General features: G+C 52.0%; 1 protein-coding gene across 3 annotated transcripts; it reads left to right on the top strand.

Annotated features, from left to right (window-relative positions):
• The first annotated feature begins 1,879 nt into the window (after positions 1–1,879).
• Positions 1,880–22,193, top strand: IPO13 (importin 13). 3 transcript variants are annotated; one of them, XM_032301615.1, is made up of 20 exons: positions 1,886–2,776; positions 4,521–5,257; positions 10,619–10,759; positions 10,885–11,026; positions 11,135–11,301; positions 11,513–11,633; positions 11,720–11,867; positions 12,288–12,469; positions 12,550–12,576; positions 12,757–12,891; positions 13,089–13,232; positions 14,489–14,569; positions 15,333–15,470; positions 15,649–15,745; positions 18,723–18,775; positions 21,008–21,074; positions 21,163–21,221; positions 21,368–21,457; positions 21,752–21,933; positions 22,025–22,193. In XM_032301615.1, the coding sequence occupies exons 1-20, from the start codon at positions 2,693–2,695 to the stop codon at positions 22,119–22,121; spliced, it is 2,892 nt and encodes a 963-aa protein (XP_032157506.1). In that variant the 5' UTR covers positions 1,886–2,692; the 3' UTR covers positions 22,122–22,193. The 3 variants fall into 3 exon arrangements, 2 of the variants coding, with proteins under 2 accessions (XP_032157507.1, XP_032157506.1); XR_004276056.1 differs by lacking the exons at positions 18,723–18,775; positions 21,752–21,933; positions 22,025–22,193 and having other exon boundaries at positions 1,883–2,776; positions 21,368–21,426; XM_032301616.1 differs by lacking the exons at positions 18,723–18,775; positions 21,008–21,074; positions 21,163–21,221; ... (1 more) ...; positions 21,752–21,933; positions 22,025–22,193 and adding an exon at positions 16,955–18,702 and having other exon boundaries at positions 1,880–2,776.
• The last annotated feature ends 1,881 nt before the right edge of the window (positions 22,194–24,074 follow it).

Raw genomic sequence — 24,074 nt, 5'->3', positions numbered from 1 at the left:
AAGTTCCAGAGCCGTAGTTCTCTGCCTACAACTTAGCAGAGGTCACTAGCATGTGAACTCACCAGGCAGAGCACTTTCCACTCCCGGAAGCCACAGGTGGTATTTCCATTCTTGACCGTAGTCTTTGTTTCACATTTGCAAAAAAACTACATTGCCCCTTTGAGTGGTCTTCCCAGAACCAAGCTATGGTCTCCTCCAAAGGGCTATCAAGTCACCAACTCTTATAAAATGGAAAACTATAAGCAGCTTTGAAATGGCAGTTTTTAAAGCTTCAGGGAGCACCCAAAACTTCCCTGAACATTTGGTTCATCCAGGAACTGAGGTGTGGGGTTTTACGTGCTGCCCCCTGCACTTGCCAATGGCTTTCTTCCTCTCTTGTCCAAAAATGGTCCTGTTTCCCCCTGTGACAGAGTGTATGTGCACCAGCTGACTCACTGAGGTCTCATCTGGGAAAGGAGAGGCTGTGTAGAAAGCTAAGGGATCAAAGAAAAGATCTAGGAGAATCTGCACTATGTGAGATCACCTTTCTTGGTCACAGGAGTGGTTCTTAACCTGTTTGGGGGTTGTAAAGTCCTTAGGAACTCTGATGAAAGCCGGGGGGTTCACTCCCTGCACACCCAAGTGATGAATTCAATTTATCCTACATCCTACAGATAGGTTTTTCTAAAATGCAAATCCAATCATCACTGCCCACTTGAAACCCCACTTAAGATTTGTTGAATGACTAGACTCCCACTAGATTTTGCTTCCGAGCTAATCCAGCCCCTCTCCTTACACCTTTCTTCTTCAAGCCCAGACCAAGTTTCTCCTCCTCAGGGAAGCCTGCACTCACCTTCTTCAGCCTTAGCAGGTATTTGCCAATGTCAGCTTCCTCCACTGAATACAAATACAAGTCCTCCTTTCCCTTTTGATCATTTTTTTCCCCTGCTGGGATAACTGGCAAGAGTTAATAAAAGATCGGGGTGACTGGCTGGCTCATTCGGAAAAGCATGGGACTCTTGATCTCAGGGTTGTGAGTCTGGTCCCCACCGTTGGGTGCAGAGATTACTTAAATAAATAAACTTTAAAAATAAGAGTTAACATAAGGACAAGTGGAAGTGAAGGAGTAGAGTCTGCTGGGGTCTGCAGTCAACCAGATCTATGCTGGTCTCTGCTACACTAGCTGAAAGCTCAACCTTTCTCGATCTGTTTCCTCATCGGAAAATGGTGACTAAAAAACCCACCGCAGAGTTGTCCAGAGAATCAGACTTAGGTATGCAAAGTACTACTTGTTCCTAGCACTTAAATGTGAGCTATTCTTATTCTAATTACTCATAAAGAGATGCTGCTTCCAAGCACCCTAGGAAATTCTCCGAGTACTGTCCATGGTATGTGGTTTCCTGGTTGGTCTGAGCACTCGCAGAGCCGTCCTTTTTTATTCCTGGGGCGCACCAAGCCCCCTTTCTACTGTGGGCGGTGCTGATGCCTTCTGCCCAGATTGCCCTCTTCCCGGACCCCAGGAGGCGCCGGCAGCACGGCACCACGGTGACCTGTTCCTCCATGCCAAGCCCCAACGCACGCCTTTTCCTCTAGCCTGCATTCCCAGCTCAAACCACCGGCCCCCTCGGTCACGTCCTCCTAGGGAACTGCTCATCAGCGCCTCCCGCAGATCTGACCCTGAGGCGGGCCGGAGGTCTGGGGCCGGCGGGGCTCCACGGGTCCCCAGTCCACGTGCTCCCGACCTCTGCCGCAAGGCGCCGCCCTCCCGCTAGCCGCAATGCGGACTACGTTTCCCAGGGTACCCAGCGGCGGGGCCTTGTGGGGGCCTCGAGCGCCGCGCCGCTCCGTCGCCTGCTCGGGGGCGCGCGGGCCTGGGCGAGGACAAGACCAGAGACCCGGAATGAGTTTCTGCGCAGTTCCGCTGGGCCGTGCCGGGCTGTGCCGGGCCGGGCCGGGCCAGGGCAGGCGCGGGGGGAGGGTGGCGCCTGAGTCGGCCGTGCCGGGAACAGGCGCTGGGGGCAGCCCGCGCCTCGCTGAGGTCCCCGCCCCGTCCCGGCCGGGCCGGCTCGCCTGTCAGTCACTAGGGCGGCGGCGGCGGCGGTAGCGGGGCCGGAGCCGGGCGGTGAGAAGAGCGCGGGCCAGGCCGAGCGGAGGGGACCTGCCACAGCCCCTCAACTCTACGGACTCCTCGCCCTAGACTCGCGAAGCTGCACCCCTGCGCCTCGTCGGACGCCTCCGTAACCCGCGAAGGGCTCTCTCCCTCGTCACCCCCTACCCCGTGACCTCCTCGTAGGACCCGAGAGCTCCCTCAGACGAGGGTGTTGTGGGTACAGACCATCGACCCTGTGACCTCTCACGGGCCAGGGGCTCGGTTTCCCCCACAGGCCTGCCTTCCCTATGACTCCTTCCTCAGAGATTCTGGGGACAGAGCCGTAACCCACCACCGGGACCCCCGCCTGCGAACTCTTCACTGACGGCTCCCTCTTCGGAGTCCCCCTCATTGGCTTCCTCTTAAGAGCACCCTTTTGGCCTCTGGCAAGCCCCCCATCCCCGACCGAGGTGGGGAGGCCTCGGCAGCCATGCCCGCCCTGGGCCCCCTGTCACCCCACCGCTTCCTGGGGACCCAAGCCGGGGTCTAGCAGGGGGCCAGCAGCCAAGGGGCTGGGGCAGGAGACAGGTCAGGGTCCACCTCCCTGCTGGGGAGGGAGCAAAAATGGAGCGGCGGGAGGAGCAGCCAGGGGCTACAGGGGCTGGAGCAGCACCAGCCTTGGACTTCACTGTGGAGAACGTGGAGAAGGTATGAGGGCCCTGGGGTGGGCAGCCCAGTGACAGAGCAGAAGTTTTGGGGACTGATACCAATGCCAGAGCCCAGGCTTGGGCTGGGTGCCTGCTGGGATGGTGCCCCCAGAGCACCTGGCATTTGCCGTCTCTCTGGGCAGGCATGCACAGCAGTGTAGTGGTGTCCTAATGGTCTATTTTTGGCTTTCCTTAGACATGGCTCTCTGTGGATACTCTAGGGTCTTGGGATGGTCCCTCCAGAGTGCTGATGGCCTAGACCTATAGCCACACTGGCTATTCTCCAGCTCCATGGGAACGGCATGAGCAGTGCAGTAAGAAACCAGGAACCCAGGAGACCTGCAGCTCAGTCTCCAGGAACCTTACAGATGCTGAGCCATCCTGGACCTGTTTTGTGACCCAGGGGCTCAGAAAATTACCTGAAACTAAAACAGTCTGGGTTGTTTTCACTCTTTCTTGGAGAAGGGTCCTTCTTATATTGGATGGAGGCCAGACCAGTCCTGGGCAGGCGGGAAGGGCTGGCCCCCTTTGTTTTGTGCTGGGTTCAAGGGGTTCAGTCCTGCTGGCAGCCTCAGGGTCCTTTCCTTGCTCTCCTGCCCACACAGCTTCCTGCCATGGCCTTCCCAGGTTCTCCCACTGCCCAGGCCATCTTTTTTGAACTGCTTCTCTGGTTCTTTTCTGTGTTCTGCCCCGGAGGTCTGGGATGCAGAAATGCCTCCCCACTGTGATGTATGGGGAGATAGGGCTACCTTGCTGGGAAGCGGGGAATGGTAACAGATATTCACTTGTTATTCTTGATCCCTTTTTGCCATTCCAAATGCAAGAATGCAACCCTTCTGCTTTTCTGTGCCTGCCTCAGCATCCTGGAGTGGTCAAAAAAGGGACAGTAGCTAGAACTTGCTGTCAGAAGTACAGATTGGGCTAAGACTACTTGAATGGAGCCTGCTTAGGGGGTCAGAGTCCTGACCTGGCTGTTCTACTCCCTGGGGCTGGGCGGTGTTGGCATGGTGGCGCACTCTTCCATGTGCTGCCAGGGAGACAAACCACTGTTTTCTTACTGTGTGAAGTCCCTATGGAATTGGGGCCCTGGGGATTTGGCTAGTTGAGAGCTCCAGACAAGGCATTTGCCAGGGCTGCTAGCCAAGACTTCTTGACCAGCTTTTTGGACCCTCACGTGTGGCTCTCTGAGGGCTGTGCTCACCCTCCCTTCCAGTATGTCTCTGGCTGCCTGGCAAAATCTTAGCCCTGCTCAGATTTCACACTGGCTTTGGTGCCAGCATCTGGAGTGACCTAGGGATGATCCTGGGGGAGCTGAGTAGAAGTCTTGGAGTTGATGGGAGCAGCTGTGCCTGGGAGGGTCAGGGCCCCTCAGGCTATTCCATGTTCTACTCGGGCTTAGCTTCATCCCTGTGGAGCCATTCCTTCAACCTGGGCCTTGTCTTTTACCTCAGGTGTCTCCCTTTTGGGGAGCTCAACCTCCTCTTTCTGACTTCCTGTGGAGGTTCACTCTCTGAACCCATAATGCTTTGCTATAAGGAGAAGAGAATATGGTAGAGCACGGGCAGAGTTCAGGCTCTCAAGATATCAGTAGAACCCTGGGCTCAGAAAACACTGTAGAGCCCTGGGCTCTTCCTGCTCAGCCCCTCAGAGAGAGCAGACTTGCAGGACCAAGTCATACCCTCTGTTCTGGGCTCTGGCAGGATCCAGAGTGCCCAGCACCTGCTCAGTCCTGTGCTGTCCTGCAGGCGCTGCACCAGCTCTACTACGATCCCAACATTGAGAACAAGAACCTGGCTCAGAAATGGCTGATGCAGGCCCAGGTCTCCCCACAGGCCTGGCACTTCAGCTGGCAGCTACTGCAGCCCGACAAGGTGCCTGAGATCCAGTACTTTGGGGCCAGTGCCCTGCACATCAAGATCTCTCGCTACTGGAGTGACATACCCACTGACCAGTATGAAAGTCTAAAGGCACAGCTCTTCACCCAGATCACCCACTTTGCTAGTGGCTCCAAGATTGTGCTGACTCGGCTCTGTGTGGCACTGGCCTCCCTGGCTCTCAGCATGATGCCTGACGCTTGGCCATGTGCTGTGGCAGATATGGTACGGCTCTTCCAGGCTGAGGACTCACCGGTGGATGGTCAGGGCCGCTGCCTGGCCCTACTCGAGCTGCTGACAGTGCTGCCGGAGGAGTTCCAGACGAGCCGTCTTCCCCAGTATCGCAAAGGCCTGGTGCGGGCCAGCCTGGCAGTGGAGTGCGGGGCTGTCTTCCCGTTGCTAGAGCAGCTGCTACAGCAGCCCAGCTCACCCAGCTGTGTGCGTCAGAAGGTGCTCAAGTGCTTTTCCAGCTGGGTGCAGCTGGAGGTGCCATTGCAGGACTGTGAGGCGCTCATTCAGGCTGCCTTTGCTGCTCTGCAGGACTCAGAGCTCTTCGACAGCAGTGTGGAGGCCATTGTCAATGCCATCTCGCAGCCTGATGCCCAGAGGTGAGCTGGTCCCCATCTTCCCAGAGAAGGACAGCTTGCTTGGCGATCCATCCATCCATTCAGTAAACACTATTTGAGTGCCTATGGCATACGTGCTCTTATGCTGGTGATACACAAGGAAGCAAACAAGACGTGGTCCTTATGGTTCAGAGAGGGAGACAGACAACTAACCATCCAACAAATTATTCATTACAATATTTGACTCTTTCTTCTTTTTCTCTCCACCAATCAGTCGCCAAGTCCTGGCTGTTCTACTCTTGACCATATTGCAAATCTATTTTTTCCGTCTCCACTGCCACCACCCTAGTCCAAGCTGTCATCATCTCTCTCCCCAAATTACTGCAGAGCTTTTTCACTAGTCCCCTGGTTTTTACTCTTGTACCTTTTACTGCACACCCCGCAGCCAGAGAGGTCTTTTGAAAATGAGGATCCAGTTTGTCCTTTCTGCTCAGACCCCGTCAGTGGCTTTTTACAGTTCTTAGGATGAAGTTCAGAATCCTTAATGTGATTCACAAAGGTGCTGCACACTGTGGCTCATCTCTAGCCTCTTCTCATGCCACACTCCTTTCTTCACTCTCATATGATCTCTTCAGTTCCTTGACTGTCCCATGCTCCTTCTAGCCTCTGAACCATCCCATGTACTTGGCACATCATCTACCTTAGCTGAAACTTCACTTTCTTGGGAAAGCCATCAGTGATTTTTAACACTAAGTTTGGTCTCCTCAATTATTTCATCTCAGAGCTCCTACTGTTTCTCCTTCTTAGCCTATAACGCCGTTTCATTGTAAATTACCGTGTGTCTCCCCATTGGTCTCTCAGCTCTGTGAGGACGGGCACTGTGTCATTTTATTTTGTCACACTGTGCCTGGCAGCATTTGGTAGCATTCAGTATTTTTTGAACAGATGAGAAGTAGGAGTTGCCTGAATGGTGAGAGGTGGGAGCGGGGTGGGGGAGGTCAGGGGAGGAGTGAGTGTTCCAGACTTCAGAAACACAGCAGGGGCGAAGGCCTGTGGTGGGCAGCACCGTAGTACCCACAGGGGCCTGAAAGAAGGTGAGTGTAGTGAGCTGTTTGTGCAGATGTTTGTCAGGCACCTGTTTGTGTCTTGGGCCCTCTGCTGGGCACCCGGTGCACAGAGATGAATGGGTTGACTTGAGCAAGCCAGAAGCTCACAGTCTAACAGACACCTACCTAAAGGGGCAAGGATGGTCAATGAGATGGATGCCATAATGCAGAAAGCAGGGTTGGAGGTACTGTGAGAGCCCAGAGGAGGCATTTAACCCTATCTTAGGGTTGTGGAAGGCTTCCCAGAGGAGGTGTGCTTTAAAGAGCCTGAGCAATGAAAATGTGTTGAGAGAGCCTGGTGAGTGGGGGTGATTAAACAGCAGAGTTTAAGGGCCAGTTGGAGGTCTGATCCCTGATCATGCAAGACCTTGTCAGCTAGGTTTAAGATTTTGGTCTTCATCCTGAGGAGGATGTAAAGATATTAAAGGATTTCAAGCAGAGAAAATGGCATAATGAGATTTTTAGTATAGGTTGGAATGGCCAGGGCAAGACTGGAGACACTAACAACACTATAGAGATAGGGCTTTTAGGGAGCCTGAGTGGCTCAGTCCGTTAAGTATCTAACTCTTGATCTCAGCTCAGGTCGTGATCTCAGGGTTGTCAGTTCAAGCCCCAAGTTGGGCTCCACACTGGGCCTACTTAAAAAATAAAAAAAAAATAAAAAAAAAAAAGAGGAAGAAGAAGGAGAGATGGGGCTTTAGAAACGCTTAACAGAGTTGGAGGGGAAAACACCGAAAGAGAGCATCAGAGAGTGGTTAATGGCTCCAGCCTTGGCATTAGTCACGTCTGAGTTTGAATCTCAGATGGTCCGCTTGCTAGATCTGAGACCTTGGATAAGTCATTTTTAAGCCTCAGTTTCCTCATCAGTAAAATGGGTGTGATCGTATCAACCACAAAGAGTTGTAAAGGCTTAAACAGGATAATATGCACAGGGCTCCTGGTGCTCTATAAAGAATATTTTGGTATGAGGATCAAAGAAGAGAAGGTCTGTGAAAGGTCTCTTGTGGTTCCTGTTCACCCCATAAATGGTACTTGCCACCATTTATGGTATTTGTTACTGCATTTGTAGTTAGTCTGTCTTTCCTGTGGTTTCCCAGGTTTTCCAACTCAAGGTGGGTACTGAGTCCCAGGGCTAGCCTTCCTCAGCAGCCTGTAGCTCAAGTGCCAGCTGGGCTCGGACAGTTAGTGGCTAAGGGGAATTGCCCGGGGCCACTGGATGGGTGATATGGGGTGTCCTTGGATACACCCAGGTTTACCCGCCCAGCCAGTCTCCAGGGCTTTGGCAGGTAATTGATGCCTCTTCTCCTCTGAACGAATGAGCGAACAAGGAGCCAGTGAGGGAACCCACAGCCTCCTGAGCGCCCATTGGCTGCAGCCCCCATGGTTGCTTAGCAACTCTCCCCATTTTCTCAGCTCTCCTCCCAGAGCTCTAATTGCAGGTCTGGGCTGAGCTCAGTGTGAGTGGCAGCCAGCAAGTTCTAGCAGCCCTGCCCCGGCAGCTTGAGCTGACCAGTGGGAACTAGGCCTCTTAAACCCAGTCTCAGCCATGGCCTTAAAGATATCCTCTCTATCTCCCTCCCCGAAATCTACAAGCCTCCAGAAGCCTCAGACTTGTTCTTCTGCCTACTCACAGTTCTCAGGAATAGGTGCCCAGGTGGTAGGAAATCTAAACAAGTGTTTTTCCTGTTGGTGGGCTGCACCCAGCCTGGTGTCAGAGTTTAGGCCTTGCTCTGTTAGTCTAGTTTCCAGGACTCTGGCTTGAGAAAGTCACCTGTGGTTTTGACTCTTGGGTCATCTGGCCACTGTTTTCCCCAGGTGTCCTGACGTTGGCTGTCCCCTTAACTGAGCTTGCACTCAGGTCCCCTTTCCCACTCTTCTAGAAGCTGCTTGGCTCTCTCTGCCTTGATTTTCTTTTTCCTGAAAATGCGTTTTTAATCCTAGAAAAGCTTTTCATTGGGGGCTGGGGGAAGAGAGAAGGTGAAATTAGATTGACTCTTGGCGGCTCTTATCAGTTCAAATTTGAGATATGGACTGAGATTTACATAGATCATTTGGAGAAATTCAGGCTGGGCCCTGAAAGAGCTGTCCTGCTGCAGTAGAAGCGGCTGCCCCAGCCTGGCATTTGTTTCTAAGTTACTGTATGACCTTGAGTAATCCTCGGAGCCCTTCTGGACCATATTGTCCGTGATTGAGCCTATTATGCAACTCAAATATGACAAATCAAGAACCCAGTGAAGACTGAGTACCTGCTGTGTACATCAACTTCAGCAGGTGTAAGAGAGCCTTGGTAGGGATGCTTTGGGGATAAAGCACTACCTCCTGCCCCCATCTCAGCTGCTGGGAAGCTCGCAGGCCAGGGCTTTGGCCCTCCCCCTGCTCTTTGTGCCAGAGTCTGGCCTGAAGGTACCCATTGTTTGGTGGTGCAGCCTGTGTCAGGGTCATGAGACTGAAGCTATCCCAGCTGTCTCCAAGCTGCACCCTCTAGGGCTGTCTCTGGGTTGGGGGTATCCTGGCATGGGCACCTTGTCCCACCATAATGGGGATTTGGAGAAAGCCAACATCTTGGGCTGGTTGCCTCTTGTTGTTTTCATCCTACCCCTGAGGTTATGAGGAGGTTATGAGACTACCTGCCTGCCTAGCAGCCTGCTTAGGGCAAATACAGATAGAACTCCTCTGGTACATCAGTCCCCCTTCCTCTCCATAGACTGCTCTGGTGACACTATGATTGGTAGCAGAGGGTCTCAAGCATCTGATCCCCCAACCTGCCGAGAGTATCATTTCCTCTGATTAGTCTGATTTCCACAGAGCAGGCTGCTGGAGAGGGGTCCCGTGAGTGGAGCTAGTGTTCTCTGTCTCTTTTGTATACTGTGCTTCCCCTGCTCCCCCTTTAAGATTATTGTGCCTCAGGACTCTGACTTGGACCCTTTTTTCTCTCATTCAGTGCTTTCTTCCTGGGCAATGCTCATCTGCTCCCATAGCTTCAATTATCAGTTGTTTGCCCATGACTGTCTCCTGCTCCAGCTTCTCTCTTGGGCTTCAGGTTTTCATATCCAACTCTTTGGACACTTCTGTTTGCAGATCTCACCAGGTACCTCTGATTCAACATGCCTAATGCTGAACTTACCACCTTCTGGCCTTCCATTAAATTTAGTACTATCCCCCTCCACCCACTTCTCCTGACCTCAGTAAACAGCTCCACCATCTTAGTAGTTGTCTCGTAACCTGAGAGCTGTCCTTAACTCTTCCCCATTGTTGTATCCAGTCAGTCATCAAGTCCTGACCATTTTGCCTCTTAGCTGTCTTCCAGTTCATCATCTACTGCTCTCCCTTCATACTGCCACCAGAGTACAAAGGAGTTCGGATTTGGTGGTAGGGAGTGGAGTGGACAGTGGGGATTGATGCTGTCGGTGTCTCCTGAAATCAGGGCTCCTGAGCCTGTATTAACTCCTCTGTTTCCTATCCTTGTTCAGTCTCCCTTAACACTGTCTATATTAGTTTCCTAGAGGGGCCGTAATAAAGTACCACTTTAAATAAAGTACACTGGGTAGCTTTAAACAACAGAAATTTACTGTCTCACGGTTGCGGAGGTTTGAAGTCCAAAGTCAAAGTGTTGGCTTCCTCTGAAAACCTATAGGGAAGCCCTTCCTAACCTCTACCTAGCTTCTGGTGGTTTGCTGGCAGTCTTGTTCCTTGGCTTGCGGTTGCATGACTCCAATCTTTACCTTTGTCATCACATGTCATTCTCCCTGTAAGTCTGTCTTCATGTGGTTGCCTTCTTTTAGGGATACCCGTTGTAGAGCTCTCCCCTACTCTATGACCTCATCTGCACTGACCCTGTTTCCAAATAAGATTACATTCTGAGATATTAGAGATTAAGACTTCAGCATACTTTCTGAGGGGAGGATACAATTCAGCCCATAACAGTCTGCCCTCTAATCCCCCAAATTTATGTCCTTCCCACATGCAAAATATGTGCATCTCATTTCAACTTCACCAGACGTCTTAACCCATGCCAGCATCAAATGTAAGTCTAATTAGAGAACATAATTCAACCCATTCAACACTAACCTTCTTATACTTTCTTCCCAGAGTTCTCCTGGAGGTAGGCTCCTGACCTGAGGTTTTTCCCAACATGGGCAGCATTAAAGCTACCTTGTAGGCCCTGATCTCTTTTTCACTTTGGGTTTAATGTAGGGGAGGGGACTTGCTGGAAGACAGAGAGAATGTGCGTCTCTCTCAAAGCTGGTGGGGGATGGGCAGGCAGCTCTGATGGGTCTCCTTAACTTCTTGCCTCCAGGTATGTGAACACACTTCTGAAACTCATCCCGCTGGTGCTGGGACTGCAAGATCAACTGCGACAGGCAGTTCAGAATGGGGACATGGAGACCTCCCATGGCATCTGTCGCATTGCTGTGGCCCTGGGCGAGAACCACTCCCGGTAAGGAGTGGGGCAGCTGCGGGTGGGGGGTGAGGAGTGGGGAATAGCAGGGCCCTCTAAGAGGTGGAGTTATGAAGCCCTACTGGGGGAGGTGGAATGACCTTATTATACGTCCTCCTTCCAAGGGCCTTGCTGGATCAAGTGGAGCACTGGCAGAGTTTCCTGGCCCTTGTCAACATGATTATGTTCTGTACTGGCATCCCTGGCCACTACCCTGTCAACGAGACCACCAGTTCCCTGACCCTCACCTTCTGGTACACGCTGCAGGTGTGTCTGTGTGACCTCCAGTAGGATTGAGCTGTAATTATAGAAGGCAGATCATGGACTTACGGGCCTGGTGCCTAGGTGGCTAACTTCCTTCCCTGGCTCTCTCAGGATGACATTCTGTCCTTCGAGGCAGAGAAGCAGGCTGTATACCAGCAGGTGTACCGGCCAGTCTACTTCCAGCTAGTGGATGTGCTTCTGCACAAGGCCCAGTTCCCTTCTGACGAGGAATACGGATTCTGGTCCTCAGATGAGAAGGAACAGTTCCGGATTTACAGGTGATGGTAGCAGGCAGTCCTACCTCTAAATAGAGTCCTGAACTGATGAAGGCAATAAGGAGAGGAACCCGAGACCAGCCTTCCTGAAACCTGGGGCTCCTTTCTCTATTCTCTAGGCATTTTTGCAGGGTTGTGAGGGAATTGGTGAGGGTGGGCTTCTGGACTTGGGGGCAGGATCGGGCAGTGTATAAGGTCTTTATCTGCTTCTTAGGGTGGACATCTCAGATACGCTCATGTATGTGTATGAGATGCTGGGGGCCGAGCTGCTCAGCAACCTCTATGACAAGCTGGGCCGTTTGCTCACCAGCTCAGAGGAGCCCTACTCCTGGCAGGTACCTCCCAAACCTGATTCCCTCAGCCCTCCCAGAACTGTCATAATCTCCTCCTCAGCCAAGCCAGTGGTACCCTCTTTCCTCAGCACACAGAGGCCCTGCTCTATGGCTTCCAATCCATCGCAGAGACCATCGATGTCAATTATTCTGATGTGGTGCCTGGGCTCATTGGCCTCATTCCACGGATCAGCATCAGCAACGTGCAGCTGGCGGATACTGTCATGTTCACCATTGGTGAGACCTGGCACACACCCATGAGCACATTTCCAGAGCCACAGGCACCCATCCCTAGCCACAGTCAGCCTGCTGGTTCCTGTCCAGAATGGGAGAGACACACATGCCCACACACACAGTCAGCATTGCACCCAACAGACTGTCCTGGCACATCTAGGGATCCTTCCTACAGTGTTCTGAGCTGCAATTCAGTCAGGCTTGTTTGCTGTCAATGGAACAGCACTGCTAGGCCTCTTCTGAGTAACTCCTTCCTGCTTCTCAGCTATAAAGCTCCTGTTTGAGGATGTGCATGCATATTTCCCTATTCAGTACTAAGACTGTAACTTGATCCTGCCAGAAGCTCTGTGTGCCTCACAGGAACATGGTACAAAGCCAGCCTGGCCTGCCTCCAATATCCTCCCCTCTTCCTTCTTCCCCCAGGAGCTCTGTCTGAATGGCTGGCTGACCACCCTGTCATGATCAACAGTGTTCTGCCCCTTGTACTGCATGCTCTAGGCAATCCTGAGCTCTCTGTCTCTTCTGTGTCCACCCTCAAGAAGATCTGCCGAGAATGCAAGTATGACCTGCCACCCTATGCTGCTAACATCGTGGCTGTCTCCCAGGTATGCAGGGGCCTGGGTGGGGCTGGGTCTCAGGGCCCATTGCACTCCACTGATCCCATATTCCTTCTGTTTATCTCCAGGATGTGTTGATGAAACAGATCCACAAGGTGAGCCCAGAAGTTTCTAGGGGTCCTTGGGGATATTGTGGAAATCTGTGGAAATCCTCTTCTGCCCTTTGCTACCCCTTGTCTTTTGTTCCTGTTCTTGGAACCTTCCCCCAAGAGGTTCATTCCTCCTACCCATGGCCAGATATGTCCAGGATTGACTTTCTGTGTTCTGCCCCACAGACGAGCCAGTGCATGTGGCTGATGCAGGCACTGGGCTTCCTGCTGTCAGCCCTGCAGGTGGAGGAGATCCTTAAGAACCTGCACTCGCTTATCTCGCCCTACATCCAGCAGCTGGAGAAGCTAGCAGAGGAGATAGTGAGTGAGCTGTGTGTGTGTGTGTGTGTGTGTGTGTGTGTGTGTGTGTACACACGGGTAGCCAGAGGGCAGGGATGGGCTTCCCTTTGTGTGGGCTGTGGCTGCTGGTGGGTGGGGTTGGAGTTGGCAGTCAGGGCTGGGATCAGGAGCCAAACTGAGGCTGGGAGATCCAGAGCTTGGTTTGATTCTCCCCATAGCCTAATCCTTCCAACAAGCTGGCCATTGTCCACATCTTGGGCCTCCTCTCCAACCTCTTCACCACACTGGATGTCAGTCATCATGAGGACGATCATGAAGGCCCTGAGCTCCGGAAGCTGCCAGTGCCACAGGGACCCAACCCCGTGGGTGATGTTGCCATTGTCCCCTTGACCATACACCCTGTGGGAATGTCATTGTTTCTCCCCAGCTTTATGGGTAATATTGTCATTGTTCCCTTGGCCTCATGAGGCATGATGCATTTGGTCCTCTGACCCTGTGAATGACCTTATCATTGCCCTTCACTCTATAGAGAGTGATGTCATTGCCTCATCCAACCCTGTGGGCGATGTTTTCTTTGTCCCCAGCCCAACTGGGGTGATGTCATTGTGGTTCCTTCGCCCCATGGGGGACACTGGCATTATCCTTCAACCTCCTAAGTGATGTAATTATGGACCCCTGTTTAACTCCCAACTTCTGCTTCACTATTCCCTGTTCCCTGTGGGCACTGGGGATACTTACATGCTCTACATGTATACATGCAATCAGATTGTCGCAAAGCAGTGTGACAAGTACCATGGTAAGCTTAGGCACATGGAGGTTGGGTGACCACTTATAAGCTGTTTGATCTGGGGCCAGCCTCAGCTTTCCATTCAAAACCATGAATGTCAGACTCTCTGGCTTGCTCATCTCATAGAGCTGTGCTGGGTACCATATGTGAAAGTACTTTGCATACTATAAAGTTCTGAATAAATGTGGGAGACTGCTTGGGTCATTGTTCCCAGGGTTTCTCCTGGAGAAAAGGAAATCACAGTATCCTGGCTCCTCTCCTCAACTCCTCACCTTAGTTTCAGTTTCCCTTTTGGCTCTAGATCAAACTTGGGCCAGCATCCTCCAACAGAGTCCCTTCTCCTTCCATGATAGTCATTGTCCTGCCTTCCCTCACCTCCCAGGACCTCAATCTGCTCTCTGTTCCTCCATAAACTGCCATATATGTGTATACCTTGGGGCTCTCCACCCTAGGCCTGTTTGGGTGACATAGCTTCTCCACTTCTTCAGGGGCTCGCCCTTAGGCTTTGGCACTAACAGGATTTTTCTGAGCAGAAATGGATAATTTTTTTTTTTTTAAGTTATAAAGCTTTGGTAATTTTCTGAGGCCCTCATAATATCCCTGCTTTGCACTTGGAGGCTTCCTCTAAAATGATCCTTAGAATTCAGGATATTCTCTTTCATTCATGGGGGATTCAGTGATCTAGCCCTTCCCCCAAGGTCCCATTCACTGAGTCCTCAATGTCTAGTCTGGGGTAATAGAGTTGAACTTCCAGCTTGCTTTGTATTACCTTGTCCATCTCGGGTGGGCGAGAGTGTGGTGGGGGCACCTCACTTCTTCCTGTGTCTTCAGGTGGTTGTGGTGTTGCAGCAGGTCTTCCAGCTTATCCAGAAGGTGCTGAGCAAATGGCTGAATGATGCCCAGGTGGTGGAGGTGAGCCCCTGTCCTTGCTGTCTACTCACATGGTGACTGTGCTTAGATATGGAGCAGGAGGAAAGTGTTGCTGCCCCATCTCGGTGAGGTGAATCTTGCACTACAGGTACAAGGAATTTTTTGGGAAGGCATTCAGAACTTCCCAGTATCACAAAGTACTTGACCAAAGAACTATGATGTTGGTGCTGAGTGACAGTCAGGGGTCCGCTTTGTAATCAGAGACCTGCCTTTGGTCCCTTTTCAATTTAGGATTTTCTTGCTATTGCTGCTCTCTGAGAGGAAATGGTGGAGATGTAAGTAGCAAGACTTGAGTTGCAAAGTTCTATCCTCTGCCCCTTTGAGAAGGGCCTTTTTGACTCCTGCCTTTCGGGGTGAGGGTCAGACTTGTTTACCTTCCTGACATGCAGGGTCAGGCCAGGCTTATAGGTAAGGGTCCCTCCTTAGGCCTCCTCTGTGCAGGGCTTCAGTTCTGTTCCAGCTGATTGTGAACTGCTAACCAGGGCCCCTTTGCTTTCTGGTTTCTTTCTTTCTTTCTTAAAATATATTTGATGTTTAACATTGTTTAAATTTAAGTGTACAGCATGTGAATTTGGTATATTTCTGTGTTATAATGTGATTGCCATTGTATGATAATTGGCACCCCTATCACATCCCGTAATTATAGTTTCTTTTTAGTGGTTGGAGTAATTAAGATCTAGTCTCTTGGCAAGTTTGATGATCATAATATTGTCTATTTCATGGGCCCCTTTGCTTCCTTCCCAAGGCGGTATGCGCTATCTTTGAGAAGTCCGTTAAGACCCTGCTGGATGACTTTGCCCCCATGGTGCCACAGCTGTGTGAGATGCTGGGTCGGATGTACAGCACCATCCCCCAGGCCTCTGCTCTTGACCTCACTCGACAGGTGGGCCTTCTGACTGAGGCAGCAGTATTCTAGATTTCATCTGACCTTGGGATGGGGTGGATGGGTGGAATGGGGTGAATGGGTGCCCTGGCAGGGGTCCTGACCTGCATTCCGGGGATGCTGGCCAGTTCTTGTGAGACAGGGCCTCAACTGACCAGCATTCCCTGCTTTGTTGTAGCTGGTCCACATCTTTGCTCATGAACCTGCCCACTTTCCCCCAATTGAGGCCCTCTTCCTGCTCGTCACCTCCGTCACACTCACTCTCTTCCAGCAAGGTAGGTCCTGACCAGGGTCTCTGCTGCTGCCGCCACTGCCACTGCCTCTGCTTCCCTGACTGGGGAGCCAAAGCTGCCCACTCTGTTCTCCTCTGTCCCCTGAGTTGCACATGGGACTTGATGGGAAACTTACAGGATCAAGCACAGCACAATTGTCACCCTACAAATAGCTGACATCTTAGGTTGAAGTGAATAAGAGAGTGAATGATGTCTTCTACTGGCCTGCTGGGCTCAGGGCCGATCTTGATGTGTGGGAAGGTGGGGCCAGAGCTCTGAGGGACTTGGGGCACTAGGCTGGCTCCTTTTCTATGGGATATAATGAAAAGGGGAAAGAACATGGGCTTTGGAGTTAGATAGACCTAGATTCTAAGCTCATCACCACCAACTAGTTGTGTGACCTTGGGCAAGTCACTTACCTTTGTTTTGTGGAGCCTTCGTTTCCATGTCCATGGAGTGGAGATTTCATGTACTCGATAGGGTTGTTATAGGTATGAAAGTAGTGTCTTTTGGTCCCCTGACTTGGGGTTTTTTGCACAGGAAGTACTCAGGGAGTGTTGGTTCCTTTCCCTACGCTCTAGGTCGAAACCCTTTGGCTGTGGCCCCAGCGCTTTATTCTCTGTGGCCCTCTGCCTGAGAGAGCTGGGAGCAGGGGGCTCCAGGCTTCCCCTGCTGTCTACCCCAGGCTTCTAACTTGGAAAAGAAATGGTGCTGCTCTGCTAGCCTCATGAGTCTTGCCTGGATTTGTGGTCATAGGCTGGGCGCTAACCAGGACTTTCCTCTGGAGCCAGAGTGCTCTCTGTTTATATGGTCAATGTGTGGTCCCATGATGCTGGCCTCTGCTCCAGTGGGCTGTGGGTAGGTACGAAGTGGGCAGAAACTTGAGCCAGAAACCAGGTGTGGCCATCCTTAACTCCACCTCTCCCACCCCTCATGTCTAGTCAGGGGCAAGTCTGGGTGGTCCTGGACCCTGATTATCCCATAGTTTGCCTACCTCTCCCCTCCCTCCATGACCACACCTCAGTGTGGGGTGTCTGGATCACCTCAGCAGTCCTCTAACTGCTTTCCCTGACATCTGCCCTTCTCCCCAGGCCCCTCTTTGCACCCTGCAGTTATAATGTTCTTTAGGAAACACACATCTGAATAATTTTCCTCCCCGGCTGGAAACCCTTTTTGTCGTTCTCCATTGCCTCAGGTTCTCCATTGCCTCAGGTTCTCCTCCCACTCCCACCCACATGATGCAGCTCCTGCTTACTCCTCAGTGTCTTCTGCCAGCGTCCCCGACATGCCAGCAGTCCAGCCACACCGACTTCTCCCTTCCTGTCCCATTGATCCTCTGACTGGAATGCCCTGTGCCCTTTACTGGGTGAGCGCCCCTCCTCCAAGCCTTGCCCACGCATCAGTCCTCAGAGGCTTCTTTGGGGCAGAATTGGGTGTTTCCGGACTTTGGGCTGGAACTACATCATGTACACACTGCTGACACGGCACCAGTCCTACTCAGTAATCTGCTTTTGTGTGTTCATCTCTCTCCCTAGACTAAGCCCCTCAAGGGCAGGGTTGAGGCTCTTTTCTCTGCCTCCTCAGTGCCCAGAACAAGGCCAGAGTAGAGTAGGTATCAGACGCTGTTGAAGAGAGGAGGGTGAGGTCTCCCTGCCCTTAGAGCCTTTCTTCCCCACTGTCTGGGGCCTACTGCTAGCAGGGCATCTGCTGAATATCAAACATGCTGTCCACAGGGGGACCCAGGCATGGGGCACATTGGGCCTCACTTTCCAGGACTTGAGTAACTCGGAGCTCAGGTGTGAAGGAGATGGGCTTTCTCAGTGGCTCCTTGTAACCTGGAGAGGGAGGCAGGAAAGAGCTCATGGTCTGCTTTATGGTTGGGGAAACTGGGCATTTGTGGCTTGCACAAGATCACACAGCTCCTTAGTGGTGTTTCAGGCAGATGCTCGTGCGGTGCCTCCTCCTCAGAGTGGAGCAGCCCAAGCAGCCCTCCAGGCACATGCCTCGCCCTTACCACAGGTGTCAACAGCATTGGAAGCAGACTAGTGTCCAACGGCAATCAGATTTGTTGGCCTTATTGGTTGTCTTGCAGGACAGAATGGCCCTCTTACCTGTTACACTTCCCAGTCTTGCCATTCCTTTCTCAGCTTCTGCCTTCCCACTGCACCATGAGGTGACATGTTGACTGGTTTCCCTCTTACTTCGTGTGTCCAGATGGTGGGAGCTGGTGGTTTAGCCCTTAGCCTGGCCCTCTGCTGAGTCGATGTCCATGTGGAGGGACTTTGCTGGGTGGGGCTCTCATTTTGGGCCTCATGATACAGTTTCTTCCCCAGACCCTGTCAGTTGCTTGGCCAGCCATCTCCACAGCATACTGGGCCCTGCCCTAGCCAAGGAGAAGTCCTCTGGTTTAAGTAGACCCAGGAGATTCCTTTCCTTGGCCAGACACAGAGCTCTAAGGCCACGGAAGTGAGAGGGCACCTGCTCAGGCCCTGATGCCCTCACCTTTCCGGGGCCTTTGGCCAGGCATTCACGGGAGTTACCAAGGACTGACCTCCCACCAGCCCTGCCCTCCTCTTTGATGGCGAGTGTGGGGTGGTATGTGCTAGGAGGCAGTGTAGGGCCACCCCAGCCAGCCAGAGGCTGAAGCAAGAGTGTGGGGGTTGTTTGTTCAGCTCTGTGGAGTCCAACATTGCTCCAGCACCAAAGGATCACTGGGGGGACTGGCCTGAGGAGGAGTGGGGAGTAGGTGGAAGGCCCCTTGGGAGGGAGCTGGGGCAGGCCCGTCCTTCACTTTGCCGTCTCTTTCTGTTGGGCTTCTCCCAGTTCATGGTTTTTGTATGTTTTGTTTCTTTATCTTGCTTCCTGCTGCTCATGTGCCCCCACGCTGTCTCCCTGCAGGCTCTCAGTCCCACATAACTATATGAGGTTGAGTTGCTGTTTGTATAATTTTTTCTTAAGTTCCATCTTTATTATATTTTAGGGCCCAGGGATCATCCTGATATTGTTGATTCATTTATGCAACTCCTGGCACAGGTGTGTTTTAGTTTTATTCATTCACGTTCTGTTCTCTCTCTTTCTCTTTCTCTTATGTTGAAATTCAATTTAAGCCTATTTTTAGCTTTCTGTTGACAAATTTTTTTTCTGTTCAGTTGAATAGAGTTTCTTCATCTGTTTCCGTGGAAGTTGACAACCCAACATCCTCCTTTAGTGCCCCTTTGCCTCAACTAGCTCATTCTTCCACCAAGACCAGGGAGAGGCGATCCTGAAGGGAGGGAGCTGGGCTGGCCTGGGTGGGGGAGGGGGAGTAACTGTGCCCAGCAGCTCCTGTGCAGCTGTGATGCCCGAGAAGTTCAGGGGTAAGATTGGAGTTAAAGGGCCTGGGGTTCATTGTCCCCGTGCTCCTGCCGGGAACTGCCTGCCTCAGTGCCCCCAGCCTGCTCTGGAGAGGTGGCCGGGAGGAGCTCTAAAGGGAGGGGCTAAAGATGAATGTGCTCGGGGCAAAGTCCTGAGTCCTGAGTTAGGCTGGCAGATGGGTTTGCTGCTGCTGGGAGGTGGGGTGCTGGCTCCATTGTGAGACTGCGTTGGGATGTGTTTGTGTTTGGTGTGTGTTTAAGTGTGTTGGACCTTATTTGTGTGTTTTGACTTTGGAAACAGAAATCATGTAGCTGCTCTAAATAGAGCAGCTATTGTGTTGGGATAAATGTGTACTTGAGTGTGGGCGTGTGCACTGATGGATGTTGTATATTGATGTGCATTAGGCATTGATGGGTTTTGGACAGTGATATGTGTTGGAGGTATGTGTGTTGGGCTGTGGGAGTGTGTGTTTTAATGGAGGAGTGTATGTAGTGGTATCAGTAGGTCTGTATTAGGGGATGTAGGTTGTGGAAGATACATGTGTTGAGCTATGGGGACATGGGGTTAGTGTGGGGTTGATGGGGAGGTTCCTGTGGGTTGGGGTAATGATGTTTCTTTGCTTAATCATTCCACAAATATTTATTGGGTGTGTAATACATGTTTGGTACTCTGCCAGATGCTGAGGATGTAATGGTAAGCAAAAGCAGGCACAGTTCTTACTCTCTTAGAACTCAAGTCTAGTAGAGGGGGTGGGGCGCAGTGGGAATGGGAAACAGGGAGTGTGTTCTGGGCCTAGATGGATGTGTGTGGGTATCTATGAGGGTGCATCCTTGGGGGTGAGGCACTTATATGTGTGTTTGTGGAAGGGTGTGTCGGGAGAGTACATATGCTAGAGGACTGGGTAGCTTGAAGGTGTGGGCATGTGGACATGGCTGGGGAATGTGGGGAGGTTTGGGGGTGTGAATATGTAGCAGGGTGTGTTGCAAATGTGGGGAAGTACGTATAAGGGATGTGATAGAGTTGTGTTTGAGGGTAAGTAGGGTGTTCCCAGAGAAGGTACATGAGAGTGTGTTTGTACATGAATGAACCTAGGGTAGTGAAATGTATGTGAGGGGTTGGGGGGTTAGGCATCTACATGGTATGCGTTGGGGGACTGCTGAAGAGCAGCAGTGTTTGATGACTGCTGGAGCTGTGCAGAGTATCTCCTGGGACCTGAGGATGTGCCTGCCATTCGTGTCCTGGTGCCACTTGGGATGGGCTCTCTGGCCCCTGTACTCCTTCTATTCCCCCCACATGGCAGCACTGACTCCTGGGCTGGGTGTGGCTGAGAAGGGCCTGGACACAGGGTGTCCTGGTTGAATGGTGGGGCCATTGGCTCCAAGGCTGCTACCCTACTTTTCCTATTTCTAAGCTGGAGGGTGTTTGAGGAATGCAGATGGGATGTGGGGAGGGGTGCTTTTGGACTGGGCTTCACATCCAGCTGCCATCTCTTCCTGCTGTCCTGTTAACAAATCCAGGGGGTTTTGACTGCCTCCAAATCAAAGCAGTCACTGCTGGCTACCTGGAACCTGCAGGAGATCTGACCTTGATGGAGGGGAGAATAAATGTTTGCTCAGGGAGTGACTTGGGACCCAAGCTTTCTGTATTGTGACAACCCCCCCCCAACCTCTCACACACACCAGTGCATTCAAGTACACGTACATGTACATAGTATCCCCTGGCTGCTCCCTTCCTGACTGACTGAACTGTGGGATGGGGTGGGTCCCCCAGAGATGGCTGGGTGGCTGATTTTGGCAGCCTGTAACCTATGGTGCGTGAAGTTGGGGCCTGGGGTGGCAGGTGAGTGGGGGGCAAGGAGGGTTGGTCCTTGCAGCTGGTTGGGGCTGGGCTTACCAGCTCCACCTCCTGCAGGCTCTGAAGCGGAAGCCAGATTTGTTCCTGTGTGAACGATTGGATGTCAAAGCTGTGTTCCAGTGTGGTAAGTGGGGCCTGGTGGACAGGAGGGCCTGGGGCCCCCTCAGGAGGATCTTTAGGCCCTATCTGATCTGCCTCTGCCTCTCCTGCAGCTGTGCTGGCCCTCAAGTTCCCCGAGGCACCTACTGTCAAGGCCTCCTGTGGCTTCTTTGTGAGTCCCATGCTCAGTCCTGACCCCCACCACCCTGTACCCAGCCCTGTTCAGGACTCCAGAGGGTAGGGGTGTGGTGTGCCAGTCTTGTCCCCAGGGAGAGTGGGGAAAGAGCTGAGGCTGACAGGCCTCTCCATCCTCTGTAGACAGAGCTGCTGCCTCGGTGTGGGGAAGTAGAACCCGTGGGGAAAGTGGTTCAAGAGGATGGCCGTATGCTGCTCATAGCAGTGCTGGAGGTGAGATGGAGCCAGTGTTTGAGGGGGGTGGGGTGCCCCTCGCTGCCAAGGCAGCTGCCCTTCTGGGAAGCTGGGGCCTTTGGTTCCCTAAACTCTCTGACTCTGTTTCTTCATCAGTTAAATGGCTGACAGTTGTTAGGGTTGCTGTGAGGATCAGCCAGCTCTCAGAAAACAGTATTCACTTGTCATGTGCAGTTTGGCTGAGGAACTGTCTGGGAGTGGGTGGGATGTGGCTAGGCACCCTTGCCACAAAAGGTGCAAGGCCCTAGTGTGCTGAGAACCCATCTCCCTCAGGCCATTGGGGGCCAGGCCTCCCGCAGCCTCATGGACTGCTTTGCCGACATCCTATTTGCTCTGAACAAACACTGCTTCAGCCTCCTAAGCATGTGGATCAAGGAGGCCCTGCAGCCACCCGGTTTTCCCTCTGCCCGCCTCAGCCCTGAACAGAAGGACACCTTCAGTCAGCAGATCCTTCGGTGAGCAGAGCTGGCGGGGCCTGGGCTTGGGTCCAGAGGAGAGGGCGGCAGTGGTGGATGGTACTAACCTCATCTCCCTTCCCTTCTTCAGTGAGCGAGTGAACAAGAGGCGGGTGAAGGAGATGGTGAAGGAATTCACACTGCTGTGCCGGGGGCTTCATGGCACAGATTATACAGCTGACTACTGAGGGGCGCCCCGTCCCACCTACGCCTCCTCACCCCTCCCTGTCCCCAAAGAGTAAACCTGGATCTTCATTGCATTGCTGTCTCGGCTTCCTTTCCTCTGCCACCACCACCTAACTGGGCGAAGGCCTGGGGGAAGAATGAGGGGATGTTTGGATCCAGGCCTTTGTAGGGAGTTGTGGGGCCAACTTCTAGCTCCTAGAGCAGAAGGGATCCACTGTAGCAAAGCCTCGTAGGCTGGAGCCGTTTATAATATTGCCATTGCCTTTGGGTTGGAATGGTCCTGCAGTAATGTCACCAACCTCCCCCCCACCCACACTGCCACCCATTAAATTAGTCCCAGCATTCGTGCATGCATACATTTATTAAATCAACAATGCTGAGCACTAGCCCCCTAGTTCTGCCTTGCTTTGTTCTCTCTGAACAAAGGCTAATCTACTCCATAGCCACCATGTTAAGCTGGGAGAATGGGACCAGTGAGGGAAGGCTGCATGGAGGAATTTTTATTTCTTTTTTTTGTTGTTTAAGATTTTATTTATTAAAAAAAAAGATTTTATTTGTCAGAGAGAGAGAGCATGAGCATACACAAGCAGGGGCAGTGGCAGGCAGAGGGAGAAGCAGGCTCCCCACTGAGCAAGGAGCCCAACATAGGACTCAATCGCAGGACCCTGAGATCATGACCTGAGTCAAAGGTAGACTCAGCCACCTAGGTGTCCCTCAACTTTCATTTCTGATGGAAATGGATGGTTTCCTAGATAGAGCACTTGGGGCTTTTGGCTGAAGTGAGGTGGGGCAGGGTCCAGCTTGAAGGGAGGAAATGGAGAGTGGTTTTCAATTCCAGGATAGGTTTCTTGTATGGGGTTATGGAGGCCAAACTTGCACATGGTTGAGGAAAGATATATAAAGTGGGGCTGAGCATGTGTGGTAGGAAGCATGGCAGCCCGCAGGGGAAGAGGAATGCATAACCTGGAGCTGTCTTCATACCCAGAGCGCTCCACCTCTGTGGTACCTGACCAGCTCCTGATGGTCAAGGCTCAGTCAGGACCAAGGACAGCTCCTGGATGGCCGTTGATCTCTTAGCAGGGTTCTGCCCCTTTCCGTCTCCACTGACCTTGTCTCTTAGATATCAGCCTTCTCCTCAGTAAGATCTTAAGAGGAGGGTTCAGATCTCCCCATTTCCATTCCTGAACCTTGTGTCTCCTCGGAGGTGATAGGAGAACTAGTTACTCCTTGTTTGTCTCACTCCTTCCCCTGTTTTTTACCCATCTTTGCACAAGAATGGAGGCACATCCTCATTCATTCTCCTTCCATGCCAGCTAGCATCAGTCCCTGTTTCATATGCCATCTCGAGACCCTTCTTCAGTCCCATTTTCACTCTTGATTTCTCACTTCTCCTGAAGCATGTAGAGATGTTTCTTTCTTTCTTTCTTTCTTTTTTTTAAAGATTTTATTTGTTTATTTGTCAGAGAGCACAAGCAGGGGAGCAGCAGGCAGAGCAGGCAGAAGGAGAAGCAGGCTCCCCGATGAGCAGGGAGCCCAATGTGGTACTCGATCCCAGGACCCTGAGATCATAACCCAAGCCGAAGGCAGACACTCAACCATCTGAGCCACCCACGTGCCCCAGAAATGTTTCTATTAGTCCTTTTCTCCTACTACATGGTATCCAAGTGTCTTCCTCGCTATCCCCCATGATCAAATGTAGCATATATAAGCTAGGAGAATGAGGGGGTAAAGCCTACTTTCTGAAGTCAAATCTGGGTTTGATACTGATTGTGCCACTGACTTGCCATGTCTTACTAGGACCTCAGTGTCCTCATCTGTAAAATGGGACAATTCTTTTTGTTTTCCAAGATTTTATTTTTTAAAATAATCTGTATAATCACCATGGGGCCCAAACTCACAACCCTGAGATCAAGAGTCCCACGCTCTGCCTACTGAGCAAGCCAGGTGCTCTTGGG

The sequence above is a fragment of the Mustela erminea genome, chromosome 10 (assembly GCF_009829155.1).
Source record: "Mustela erminea isolate mMusErm1 chromosome 10, mMusErm1.Pri, whole genome shotgun sequence".
Lineage (NCBI taxonomy): Eukaryota > Metazoa > Chordata > Mammalia > Carnivora > Mustelidae > Mustela > Mustela erminea.
Note: the sequence above shows the minus strand (reverse complement) of the source record. Positions and strands in the feature narration are given on the sequence as shown.